Source organism: Pelophylax lessonae, assembly GCF_965119305.1.
Source record: "Pelophylax lessonae genome assembly, chromosome: 4".
In the NCBI taxonomy this organism is placed as follows: domain Eukaryota; kingdom Metazoa; phylum Chordata; class Amphibia; order Anura; family Ranidae; genus Pelophylax; species Pelophylax lessonae.
In genome coordinates this window covers 642,381,974-642,394,471 of record NC_138771.1, presented here as the reverse complement: position 1 = coordinate 642,394,471, position 12,498 = coordinate 642,381,974, and the positions used below count along the sequence as shown (strand labels likewise).

Sequence of the window (12,498 nt, the reverse complement as noted above, 5' to 3'; positions counted from 1 at the left end):
GTGAAAGTAATCCTCCTCCTACCACCACAACCACGCCGGCAAGGACAGGACGCTTTACAGACGTCTTGTTGATGGAGGACATGCGGAGCTTTTTTAGTCCTATGCATCGCCACAGCCCTTCGGGGTCCACCCTCAGAGAACGACTCGACCGACAGGTAGCAGACTACCTTGCCTTAACTGCAGATATCGACACTCTGAGGAGCGATGAACCCCTTGACTACTGGGTGTGCAGGCTTGACCTGTGGCCTGAGCTATCCCAATTTGCCATTGAACTTCTGGCCTGCCCCGCTTCAAGTGTGCTGTCAGAAAGGACCTTCAGCGCAGCAGGAGGTATTGTCACTGAGAAGAGAAGTCGCCTAGGTCAAAAAAGTCTTGATTACCTCACGTTTATTAAGATGAATGAGGCATGGATCCCGAAGGGACTGACAGTGGGGGATGCATTTGACTATAAAAGGCCTGGTGATGACTGAGATGCCTTGGCCTAAAAATGGTCCACACGCTGCTGTATATAATCATTCTCTGCATGCCGGATGACTTACGTGACGCCTCCGCCACCAACTACGGTTCAAGCCGCAATGTTTTAGTGCACTTTCTGCCTTAAAACCTCAATTTTTCAGGCCGCTGCTACAGCAGCGGCTGCAACAATACCTACTTTTTCATGCATGTGTACATGCCTAATTTTTCTGGCCTCTGGTGCTACACTGTGGCTGCAAAAAAACAAAAAAAAAGGCACATACATGTGTCAATTCCCCTTCGTGATCGTTACCTTGTCGTGGTGAAGGGGCTTGCGTATCACAATGAAGCAATCACCTCTAGGATTGTGTTGGCACACCCCAGATGATAAGGTCGTTGCTTCATTGTGTACAGACCAAAAGCGATCCGCAGGATAATTTTTCATAAAAAAAAACATTCATTTTCTTTCATTCTTTCTGCGGAGCTGGGTATTTTTTGGCCGCGTTACTGAATGCTCATGAACAATGGCTGTAGGCTCATGCGTCCTTTTGCGGAGAGGACAACCCTGTTGGTCAGTCGAACCCAAGGCAACATCATCAACCTCATCCCATATGCGTTTTTTCTGGAGCGTGCCCTGCGAAGAGTACTGGATCAGGCTGTAGATGAGCATGAAGAGGAAGAGTTGTGGTCCTCATCACCTCCAGAAGCAGCCTTGTCGTTGTCAATTGCTGGACCTGTGGCAACGCAGAGAGAGGAGTCTGAAGAAGAGAAGTCAGAGGAGGATGTTGGCTTTGAGGAGGTGGAATACCAGCCACAGCAGGCGTCCCAGGGGGCTTGTTCTCACCTTTCGGGGACCCTTGGTGTTGTATGTGGCTGGGTGGAGGAAGAGACCTTCAATGATGTCAGTGAGGACAAGGAACGGGACATGGCTAGCTTGGTATCCAACCTTGTGCAAATTGGGAGTTTGCGGTTGTGCAAATGGACTGACTGACTGTTAAACGGGGAGTTTGGTCTGTCAGAGTTTGGTCTGTCACTGTGAAGCGGGCGACGGGCGTAACCCTTACACTACTTGACCGATAAAACATCATACCTGATCGTATTCACACACTGGATGTTTTAGTGCTGGTTTACACTGCCGCTACCACTAAAGTAGCGTCGCTTCCAGTGCGACTTTGGCGCGACTTAGCGCGACTTTGGCGCGACCTCATCGCGAGGCGACTTTTTATTTGGCCAATCACAATATCATGTTTTGTGACCGTCACCTAATTTCCTTTTCCTGTTTTTTGTTTTACATATTTCCCCATGTGTGCAGTGTTGTCTGTGTCATAGCTCAACTGATAGGCATGTTTGCCTTGGCATATCATATTTCAGCTTGCCAGAAAGAAAAAAAGACAGCTGGAAAGACACTGCATTAGTTTTCTACTAAAAATCATAAGAAAAATGCTGTTTTTTTGGGTTGTGGACATACTACAGAGCTGAAACTTGACAGGTACACTTTTTAGACCCCCCAGACACTAAATACAAAAAATGAAATGCCTGCCTAAAAAAATGCCCGATAAATGCCTGCAAGAGAAAAAGCCAGCCGCAGAGAAGCCGTATTACTGAAAATATAATAAAAATGCTGTTTTTTAGGGGTTCTGGACATGCTACAGAGCTGAAACTTGACAGGTACACTTTTTAGACCCCCCAGACACTAAATACAAAAAATTACATGCCTGCCTAAAAAAATGCCCGCTAAATGCCTGCAAGAGAAAAAGCCAGCCGCAGAGAAGCCATATTCCTGAAAATATAAGAAAAATGCTGTTTTTTAGGGGTTCTGGACATGCTACAGAGCTGAAACTTGACAGGTACACTTTTTAGACCCCCCAGACACTAAATACTAAAAATGACATGCCTGCCTAAAAAAATGCCCGATAAATGCCTGCAAGAGAAAAAGCCAGCCGCAGAGAAGCCGTATTACTGAAAATATAAGAAAAATGCTGTTTTTTAGGGGTTCTGGACATGCTACAGAGCTGAAACTTGACAGGTACACTTTTTAGACCCCCCAGACACTAAATACAAAAAATGACATGCCTGCCTAAAAAAATGCCCGCTAAATGCCTGCAAGAGAAAAAGCCAGCCGCAGAGAAGCCATATTCCTGAAAATATAAGAAAAATGCTGTTTTTTAGGGGTTCTGGACATGCTACAGAGCTGAAACTTGACAGGTACACTTTTTAGACCCCCCAGACACTAAATACAAAAAATGAAATGCCTGCCTAAAAAAATGCCCGATAAATGCCTGCAAGAGAAAAAGCCAGCTGCAGAGAAGCCGTATTACTGAAAATATAATAAAAATGCTGTTTTTTAGGGGTTCTGGACATGCTACAGAGCTGAAACTTGACAGGTACACTTTTTAGACCCCCCAGACACTAAATACAAAAAATGACATGCCTGCCTAAAAAAATGCCCGCTAAATGCCTGCAAGAGAAAAAGCCAGCCGCAGAGAAGCCATATTCCTTAAAATATAAGAAAAATGCTGTTTTTTAGGGGTTCTGGACATGCTACAGAGCTGAAACTTGACAGGTACACTTTTTAGACCCCCCAGACACTAAATACAAAAAATGACATGCCTGCCTAAAAAAATGCCCGCTAAATGCCTGCAAGAGAAAAAGCCAGCCGCAGAGAAGCCGTATTCCTGAAAATATAAGAAAAATGCTGTTTTTTAGGGGTTCTGGACATGCTACAGAGCTGAAACTTGACAGGTACACTTTTTAGACCCCCCAGACACTAAATACAAAAAATGACATGCCTGCCTAAAAAAATGCCCGCTAAATGCCTGCAAGAGAAAAAGCCAGCCGCAGAGAAGCCGTATTCCTGAAAATATAAGAAAAATGCTGTTTTTTAGGGGTTCTGGACATGCTACAGAGCTGAAACTTGACAGGTACACTTTTTAGACCCCCCAGACACTAAATACAAAAAATGACATGCCTGCCTAAAAAAATGCCCGCTAAATGCCTGCAAGAGAAAAAGCCAGCCGCAGAGAAGCCGTATTCCTGAAAATATAAGAAAAATGCTGTTTTTTAGGGGTTCTGGACATGCTACAGAGCTGAAACTTGACAGGTACACTTTTTAGACCCCCCAGACACTAAATACAAAAAATGACATGCCTGCCTAAAAAAATGCCCGCTAAATGCCTGCAAGAGAAAAAGCCAGCCGCAGAGAAGCCATATTCCTGAAAATATAAGAAAAATGCTGTTTTTTAGGGGTTCTGGACATGCTACAGAGCTGAAACTTGACAGGTACACTTTTTAGACCCCCCAGACACTAAATACAAAAAATGACATGCCTGCCTAAAAAAATGCCCGATAAATGCCTGCAAGAGAAAAAGCCAGCCGCAGAGAAGCCGTATTACTGAAAATATAAGAAAAATGCTGTTTTTTAGGGGTTCTGGACATGCTACAGAGCTGAAACTTGACAGGTACACTTTTTAGACCCCCCAGACACTAAATACAAAAAATGACATGCCTGCCTAAAAAAATGCCCGATAAATGCCTGCAAGAGAAAAAGCCAGCCGCAGAGAAGCCGTATTACTGAAAATATAATAAAAATGCTGTTTTTTAGGGGTTCTGGACATGCTACAGAGCTGAAACTTGACAGGTACACTTTTTAGACCCCCCAGACACTAAATACAAAAAATGACATGCCTGCCTAAAAAAATGCCCGCTAAATGCCTGCAAGAGAAAAAGCCAGCCGCAGAGAAGCCATATTCCTGAAAATATAAGAAAAATGCTGTTTTTTTAGGGGTTCTGGACATGCTACAGAGCTAAAAATAGACAGGTACGCTTTTTAGACCCCCCAGACACTAAATACAAAAAATGACATGCCTGCCTAAAAAAATGCCCGATAAATGCCTGCAAGAGAAAAAGCCAGCCGCAGAGAAGCCATATTCCTGAAAATATAAGACAAATGCTGTTTTTTAGGGGTTCTGGACATGCTACAGAGCTGAAACTTCACAGGTACACTTTTTAGACCCCCCAGATGCTAAATCCAAAGAAATTTTTTATTTTTATTTTTTTTTAATTTTTCCAATAATTGGCTCTCTATCAAAAAATTATAATTTTTAAGAACTTTTTTTTGCGTGATCCCTCTCCAGCATGCCACAGTCCAGGTGTTAGTCCCCTTGAAACAACTTTTCCATCACTATTGTGGCCAGAAAGAGTCCCTGTGTGTTTTAAAATTCGCCTGCCTATTGAAGTCTATGGCGGTTCGCCCGGTTCGCCGGTTCGCGAACATTTGCCGATGTTCGCGTTCGCCGTTCGCGAACGGCGAATTTTAGGTTCGCGACATCACTACTGATCATTTTTCTGATACCATTACACAACAAGGGTAATACCTTAATAGGAGACAGAAGTATCAGACCAGACAAAGGGAAATGAGACCTTTTCCCCCGTGGCTGAGGATACATTAATTGGTAATGCTGTTGATTAAAGCCCCGTACACACGATCAGATTATCGAACGATCTGTCGTCCGTTTTTTGTGGCATGCTAGTCTGATGTGGAAAGTGAAGAGGTTATTTTCATACAAATTTTCCCATACATTCTACTTCAGAAGTGATGTCATGTGTTGGATTGTTTTGTATGTGTTATTTCGTCTCTGAGCATGCCTAGCCTTGCTCTTAAGATTTTTTTCCGTTGAAATCTGTACTAATGAGACGAAAATCAGACGTTGTTTTGATAGACGACAAAAATTATATAGCCTGCAGGATTTTGCGGCCGAAAAGTCGGAGTCGGCTGTCGAAAGCACCATACTAACAATCCGAAAATCGGCAGATCCGTCGTCGGACGAATTTTCCCTTCAGATTTTCTTATCGTGTGTACGGGCCTTTAGATTAATTTTCAGACCAGAGAGGGAGGTACATTTTTGTAGGAGTAAGAGGAGGTTTTGAAGGGAGAATATTGGTTGGGATTAAAATAACATAATGCTGTCTGCATACATATAAAGTTTAAAGTGATGCTAAAGTCTTGTTTTTTTTTTTTTTTTGGTGAAAAATAACAAACAAGTTATACTTACCTGCTCTGTGTAATTGGTTTTGCACAGAGCAGCCCAGATCTACCACCTCTTGGGTCCTTCTTCAGTGCTCCTAGCCCCTCCCTCTTGTTGAGTGACGCCACAACAAGCAGCTTCCTATGGGGGCACTCAAGCCAAGCCGCAGCTTTCTGTGTCCATTCAGCTACGGAACTGCAGCCCAGCCTCGCCCTTCTCTCTCCTTATTGGCTGACTGGCTTTGATTGACAGCAGCGGGAGCCAATAGCGCTGCACTGCTGTCTCAGCCAATGAGGAGGAGAGTCCAAGGCAGCCGAGAGTCTCCTGCAGTATGGCTGGATTTAGATGGGGCTTAGGTAGCTATTAGAGGGACTGAGGGGGGCTGCTGCACACAAAAGGCATAGAATGCATTAGGATAAAAAAAACCTTCTGAGTTTACAACCAATTTAAGTATGGTTTTCTGTTCATTTGGAATGTGAGCTTCTCAGTGGGTGAGGCAGCTTCATGATTTTTGTTGATTGTTTTTAATGGTTTTTTTTGTTGTGTGTTTTTTGTTTAGTATTGTTTTGTGTGTGTTTTTTTTTTTTTTTTTGCTTTATTTACTGTATTGCTTTGTATTTTGTTATTAAGCGGTGTCCTTCCGTTGTTGACTAGTGCTTGGTCCAAATTTATCCAAACTCTGGACACTCTCTTTGTTGTGGCACTGTTTCTGGACTGCCAGTTATCTGGCCTCCCAGGGTGGAGTCACAGAGCAGGTTGGTTTTATGCAGTCCCACTTCCCGATGCCATTTTGCTACACCCACTGGCGCAACTTAGGTGCCAGCAGGTGGAGGAGAAAGGCCCACCCAAATTACATGGGCATATTATATTTCCCTTAATGATAGGGCCCAGAAACTCATCGTGTTGAGATGGCTCTTGGAATACCATGGGGCCACATATATCCCCAAATGGACCTGCCTGTCTTTAATATCTTCAAAGTTCAAACTGGATTTTGTTTTCCCTTTTAGAGTTGCTTGTTTTGGATTGATGATCTTTCCGGATTACTTCATTGAAAGATAATGGTGCCACTGCAGTTTTGACCATGTGAAACATGTTCCAGGAAATATAGTATATTTATACACACACACACACACACTATATATATATATATATATATATATATATATATATATATATATATATATATATATATATATATATATATATATATATATATATATATATATATATATATATAGATACAGTTCTGTCACAGTATGTAGCTCATGGCATGCACACCTACACCCACCCAGTAAAGGCAACACCCACCAATGCATTAATTCTGTCTCTTCGTGTCTTAAGTACTCACACCTGTGGATCAGGAACACACACACTCTTGGCAAATGAAAGAACGCATCAGCATATGTATTTGTGCAGTGTAAACCGAAAAGAGACAAATGTCCCAGGCTCGGGCCATGATCAGTACTATTCAAGTTGTAAGTTGTTGGGCATGTGGAGGGTACAAAGCAGGAAATGTCAACTTTGTGATGGCTGCTTCCCTCAAATTGTTGACCAAACACATTCATCACTCATTATCAGCATGCAACATTCAAATAGGAACGCAGGATCACACATATCTGCCCACAAACACACAGTTCTAGATTGGGTGCAAAATCACAGTCACTTTCTTTAGAATGTCCTTTCTTGGTTTTCCATTATATGAAACCCGTCAGAAATATAATACCTTGTGAAAATGAAACTAGAACAACAGACAAACTTCTAGCTAGGTAGTGGAAGGTTTGTGATTCGAACCAACGACCCCCGTTGCTACAAAGCAGAAGAGCCAACTATTTGGCCACTGTGCTGCCGCACGCATGGAGCCTCCATCTCTGTGGTGTTAAACAGTCCTAAGTCCCTGGGATGCCTAAAGTTAATCAATGCAAATGTACCCTGGAAGTCCTGACTGCCATTCAGCAAACTGCTTCTGTGATATGCCATCTGGGTCTAAGGCTGGCATATCACAGAAACATTATTTTAGGCCTGTTTGCTGGGTTAGTTATTTATGTTGGAACATGGGAGAAGGGTTTTTCTTGGAATTTAAGTTTGCTTTTTTTTTTTTTCTACCTGGAATTAGGCTTTAGGCAAACGATTTAGCAATCATCCATAAAATAAGTAACACAATGGTTTAAAAATGGTTTAAACAAGTTAGAATGTAAAAACACCTACCACTTGTGGCATTCTTCTGAGGTAAGATGTTAAGTGACCCAAGGTTTGATGGAATTTCTTGGTCAATCAGTGACCTGAGAGGGTCAAATAAAAAAAAAAAAAAAAAATTGCTTAAAAGATAAAGTTCTTGGTATACATTTATTATTAAAGCTAATGCTATCTTATGAGCAGAGCCCTCCTAATCTTCCTGTATTTAATTATATTGTAATTGTACTGTTTCGCTTTGTTTGTAAAGCTCTAAACCAATTGTTCGCAATTATGTTTAAAGATCTAATAATAATATATAATAAATAAAAAAAGTTGGACAAAAGAAAGGCATGCCTGTTGATTATTTTGCTCACTGTATTGATTTAGCTATTTCCCAATATGTTTAGTACACATAAGGAAAAAAAAAAAACTGCTGTATTACCATGGTCCCATTTCCAGCCTTTTAATTTCAATAGATTTTTTATTAGTTTTCGTGAATAAAAGAGTAAGAAGTACAAAAATAACAAAAACAACAACGTGACTCGCAGGTCATCGCCAATGGTAAAACAACCTCACACAGGTCGGATCAGTTCCATAACAAAATATAGCATAAGATACAAACGGTAACAGAGCAAAAGAGAGGAGGCGGGGACTAGCCCTTCCCACCCCCGAGCCCACATCCCCCGCTCCTTCTAAGTAGTCGGGCAGACAAGGGCCCAAGAAGGCAGGACCCGCAATGCGGAAGGAGCCGCCCTCATCCGCTCCAATCATATATTGTAGCCAGGTAATGAATCGTATGAGGGTTCCGATTTTCGAACTTTCGGACAAACTATGGGGAAGGTAACGGTAGAGGGAAAAGGGGGGGGAGGGTATTGGGGGGATACAGTCACAAACAGGTAGAGGTAAATCTAGATGTCCAAGGTTCCCAGAGAGTAGCACAGGATGGTAGTCTGTTAGCGGAAGAGGCAAACATTAGCTCATAGGAAGCATGGGTTTGAACAATTTGGATAGTTTCAGTCAGCTCAGGGGTGGCTGGTGTTGTCCAGTGGTGCAAGATAGTTAAGCGTGCTGCCAACAGAACATGAAGGACAACCACCCTAAAGCAGTGGTGTGTATTCTCCATGTCCAAAGAGCAGAGCACCATAGCCGGGGACAGTGAGAAGGGGGATCTCAATATTTGGGCAATAAGCGCCGACACCACTCTCCAGAAGAGTGCAAGTTTTGGGCAGTCCCACATTATTTTAAACAAGGAGCCGATGTGACCGCAACCCCTCCAGCAGAGAGATGACAGATGAGGGGCAAATTTGGCTATTCTAGTTGGAGTGAGGTACTATCTAAGGTTCAGTTTATGTGTCATTTCCCAGAGGTTGGAGCATTTGGTGGCACGAAAAGTGATGGAGAGGGCTCTTTGCCAATCTGAGTGAGAGAAGGATTTACCAAAATCTCTTTCCCATTGTTCATAAGGGGCGGATTTCACAAAGGTAGTTTTGTGGTTGATGAGGTTATAGAAAAGGAATATGCCCTTGTCCTTAGGGGAGGGAGAAGTGAGGTATTGGGCCACTCTCCAAGGGACAGCTACGACCTTATGATCCGCAGAGTGCAAAAAATGGTGAATTCGAAGATAGGTATATTGTTCTGAGGGGGGAGGTTAAACTCTATTTGAAGGGAGCGAAACGTCTTAATTGCTGGGCCAACCAAGAGATTGTCAAGGTGGGAGATGCCTCGTTGGGACCACAGGGATAGATTAAGGTCAGGAATGACGAGCGTTAGGGTGTCGATAGAGAGAGGGAGGGGTGTATGTGGTCCTGGGTCTCCGCTCCTTGACATTAGGACTTTCCAGGCCACCAATGTCGCTAAAATAGGCGGGGGGGGGGAGAGGACGGGGGCGTGCCATGTATTTTGAAGCCAAGAGGAATGTCCGTAGGTTCCCTCCAGGAATTTGGGCGGCCTCCATTTGCACCCATAGATTCCCTACCACTGGGGTCATCCAAGCTCTCACTTGGGCTAGCAGGGCAGCAGTGTAGTAGTCTCGTATGTGAACATGACCAACTCTACCAGCCTTTCTGTGTAGGAGAAGTTTGCTAAAGGCGCATCGTACCCGTTTGCCTCTCCAGAGGAAGGAGTTGAGAAGTGACTGGGCTTTACTGAAGAAATGGGTGGGGACCTGGATTGGGAGATTGCGGAACAAATATAGTAGCTGGGGGAGGAGCAACATCTTGAAGGCCACCAGCCTGCCGGTCCAAGATAACTCAGTTTTTGCCATATTTTGAAGTTTGGTTTGCATAGTCGCTAGGAAGGGGACGTACTTGGCCTCGTACAACCTCCGCGGGTCGGGGGTCAGAGTCGTACCTAGGTATTGCAATTCCTCATCTGCCCACTTATAGGGGAAGAGTGATTGCAGCCTGCTGCGCACATCTGGAGGGATTTCCAGGGGCATAAGGTTGGACTTTGAGTTGTTGACTTTGTAATATGACACACTATTAAATAGAGAGAGCGCTGCATGTACTGCGGATAAAGATCTATCTATGTCAGTGAGTATGAGTATTACGTCGTCCGCAAACAGACTTATGGTGTGTGTGGAACCCTGAACAGTCAACCCTGAAATATCGGGGTGGGGGCAGACATAGATAGCAAAAGGCTCCATGAGGAAGTCAAAAATGAGTGGGGAGAGAGGGCACCCTTGCCTTGTATTGTTAGATATTGGAAACGAGGCAGACAATGTTCCTGAGAGGACTTGCGTCGAAGGAGATGTATAGATTGCCATAATCGCTGAATGTATGGGGCCTCGAAAGCCAAAATCAGAAAGGATTTGGGCCAGGTAGGACCAATGGATCCTGTCAAACGCCTTCTCTGCATCCAAGGTGAGGAGCAGAGAAGGCGTCTGAGACTGCCAGGCAAAATGGAGGACGTTTATCATTCTACGGGTGGCATCAGAGGTTTAGCGTAGTCTAATAAATCCTTATTGTTCAGGGTGGATTAAGTAGGGTGCTATCTCTCCCACTCTTACAGCAATCATCTTGGCATACAGTTTGAGGTCACAGTTCAATAACGAAATGGGACGATAATTTTGGGGTACCGTAGGTTCCTTACCTGGTTTAGGGATAGTCACCACAGTAGACCTAAGCATCTCTGAGGGGAAGGTTGAAGAGGCAACTGCAGCATTATAGACTTTTGTTAAGTGAGGAGTCAGGATAGTGGCGAAGTGACAGTAATATTCCTCTGAGAAGCCATCGGGTCCCGGGGATTTATTCGAGGGCAGGGACTGAATCACCCTAGCCACTTCTGCAGCTGTGAAGGGGGCATTGAGAGTTGAGAGGTTCTCAGTCGACAATTTGGGTATGCAGAGACTTGTGAGGAAGGAAGAAATAAGATCGGGAGACGGTTGGATTGTGGATGGGTCCTCCTTTAAATTATATAGGGAACGGTAATATGCTCCGAAGGCGTTAGCTATGTCTTGTGGATGGAAGACCTTCTGTTTGGTAACCGGGTGAAAAAGGAAAGGGGGCTGCAGTTTTTGTCTCAACCCTTTGAGACGATTGGCCAGCAATTTCCCGGCTTTATTTCCCAGGGCATAATGGGTAATTTTGAGTCTCCTGGATGTGTATTCAAACCCATCCAGGAGCAGGGAGCGAAGCTCGTGCCTGGAGTTAGATAGGGTCTTGGAAATTGACGGGTGGGAAGAATTTTATTTCGGTTTTCTAGAGAATGTATTCGCGAGATAAGTTCATCTAAATGCTGCGTGCGTTGCCTCTTTTCCCTCGCCCCTAGTTTGATAAATGTTCCTCTGATGACGGCCTTGTGTGCTGTCCATAGGAGAAAGGGATCGCCAGCAGAGGAATCGTTATCAGCAAAATAATCGCGTAAGGCTTGTTCAATCCCCCTCTAGCGTAGTAGGGTCGTTGAAGAAGCCTAGCATTCAATCTCCAAACGCGAGCAGTGTTTAAGGAGAGCGCGTCCTCCAGGACCAGCGAGACCGGAGCATGGTCAGACCATGTGATCTCGCCAATCCCGGAGGACACAGCCCTCATCAACAGGGCCCAATCTAGCAGGAAGAAATCAATTCTGCTGTAGCTAGCATGGGAAGTAGAGAAAAAACTATAGTCGCGGGCAGTCGCATTAAGACACCCCCAGACATCGAAGAGGCCGTACTGCATGATCAGTGCGTTCAGTTCTGGGGGTCTTCTTCTATGTGAGGAGGTAGAATCCTTTTTAAAGTCTGGAGTAATATTAAAGTCCCCAGCAAGCAGAAGTGAACCCTGCTGTTCCCTCTGGACCACTCGCATAAGTTTGTTGAAGAAATGTTGCTGGCGTAGATTGGGGGCATAGGCGTTGACTATAGTATATGTATGCGAGTTAAGCTGGCAGACCAGAATAAGGTATCGGCTTCCCGGATCTGGGATCTCTTTAAGTAGCTGGAAGGAGACAGAGTCCCTGATGGCTATCATAACTCCCTTCTTTTTAACATCAGCATTGGCAAAAAAGGCATTCGGGAAGCCAGGATGGGAACAACGTGGGGGATTGGAGCTGCAGAAATGTGTTTCCTGTACCATGAGTACATCACAGTTTTGGGAGGTGGGCTCATGCCAGAGTGTCCTGCGTTTAGCCAGATGGTTCAGTCCCTTGGAGTTTATGGATAAAAATTTAAGCCCCATGGGAGATCAGGTGATGTGTGCTGGGGAAAGTTGAGAGTTCCATGGTACTCACGGTTGGTAGACATGCTGCTCCCGGGCTGGGGTCTTGCAGCTTGGAATCTTGGTCCCGGCTTGTATTGTGCAAGGAGCAGTTCCTGAAGACCTCCAGAAGGTCATGACTGTAGGTAGGGAAGTCATGGGAAGAGAGGGACGAGATA

At 44.3% G+C, this 12,498-nt stretch overlaps 1 protein-coding gene across 1 annotated transcript in view; it reads right to left on the bottom strand.

The window, feature by feature from the left end:
• LOC309553395 (NXPE family member 3-like) overlaps positions 1-12,498 on the bottom strand; it is a 113,169-nt gene that overhangs the window by 21,541 nt on the left and 79,130 nt on the right. Inside the window, exon 4 of the mRNA XM_082254573.1 lies at positions 7,683-7,756. Coding sequence (XP_082110699.1) covers positions 7,683-7,756 — 74 coding nt within the window. The remainder of the gene's footprint in view (positions 1-7,682; positions 7,757-12,498) is intronic.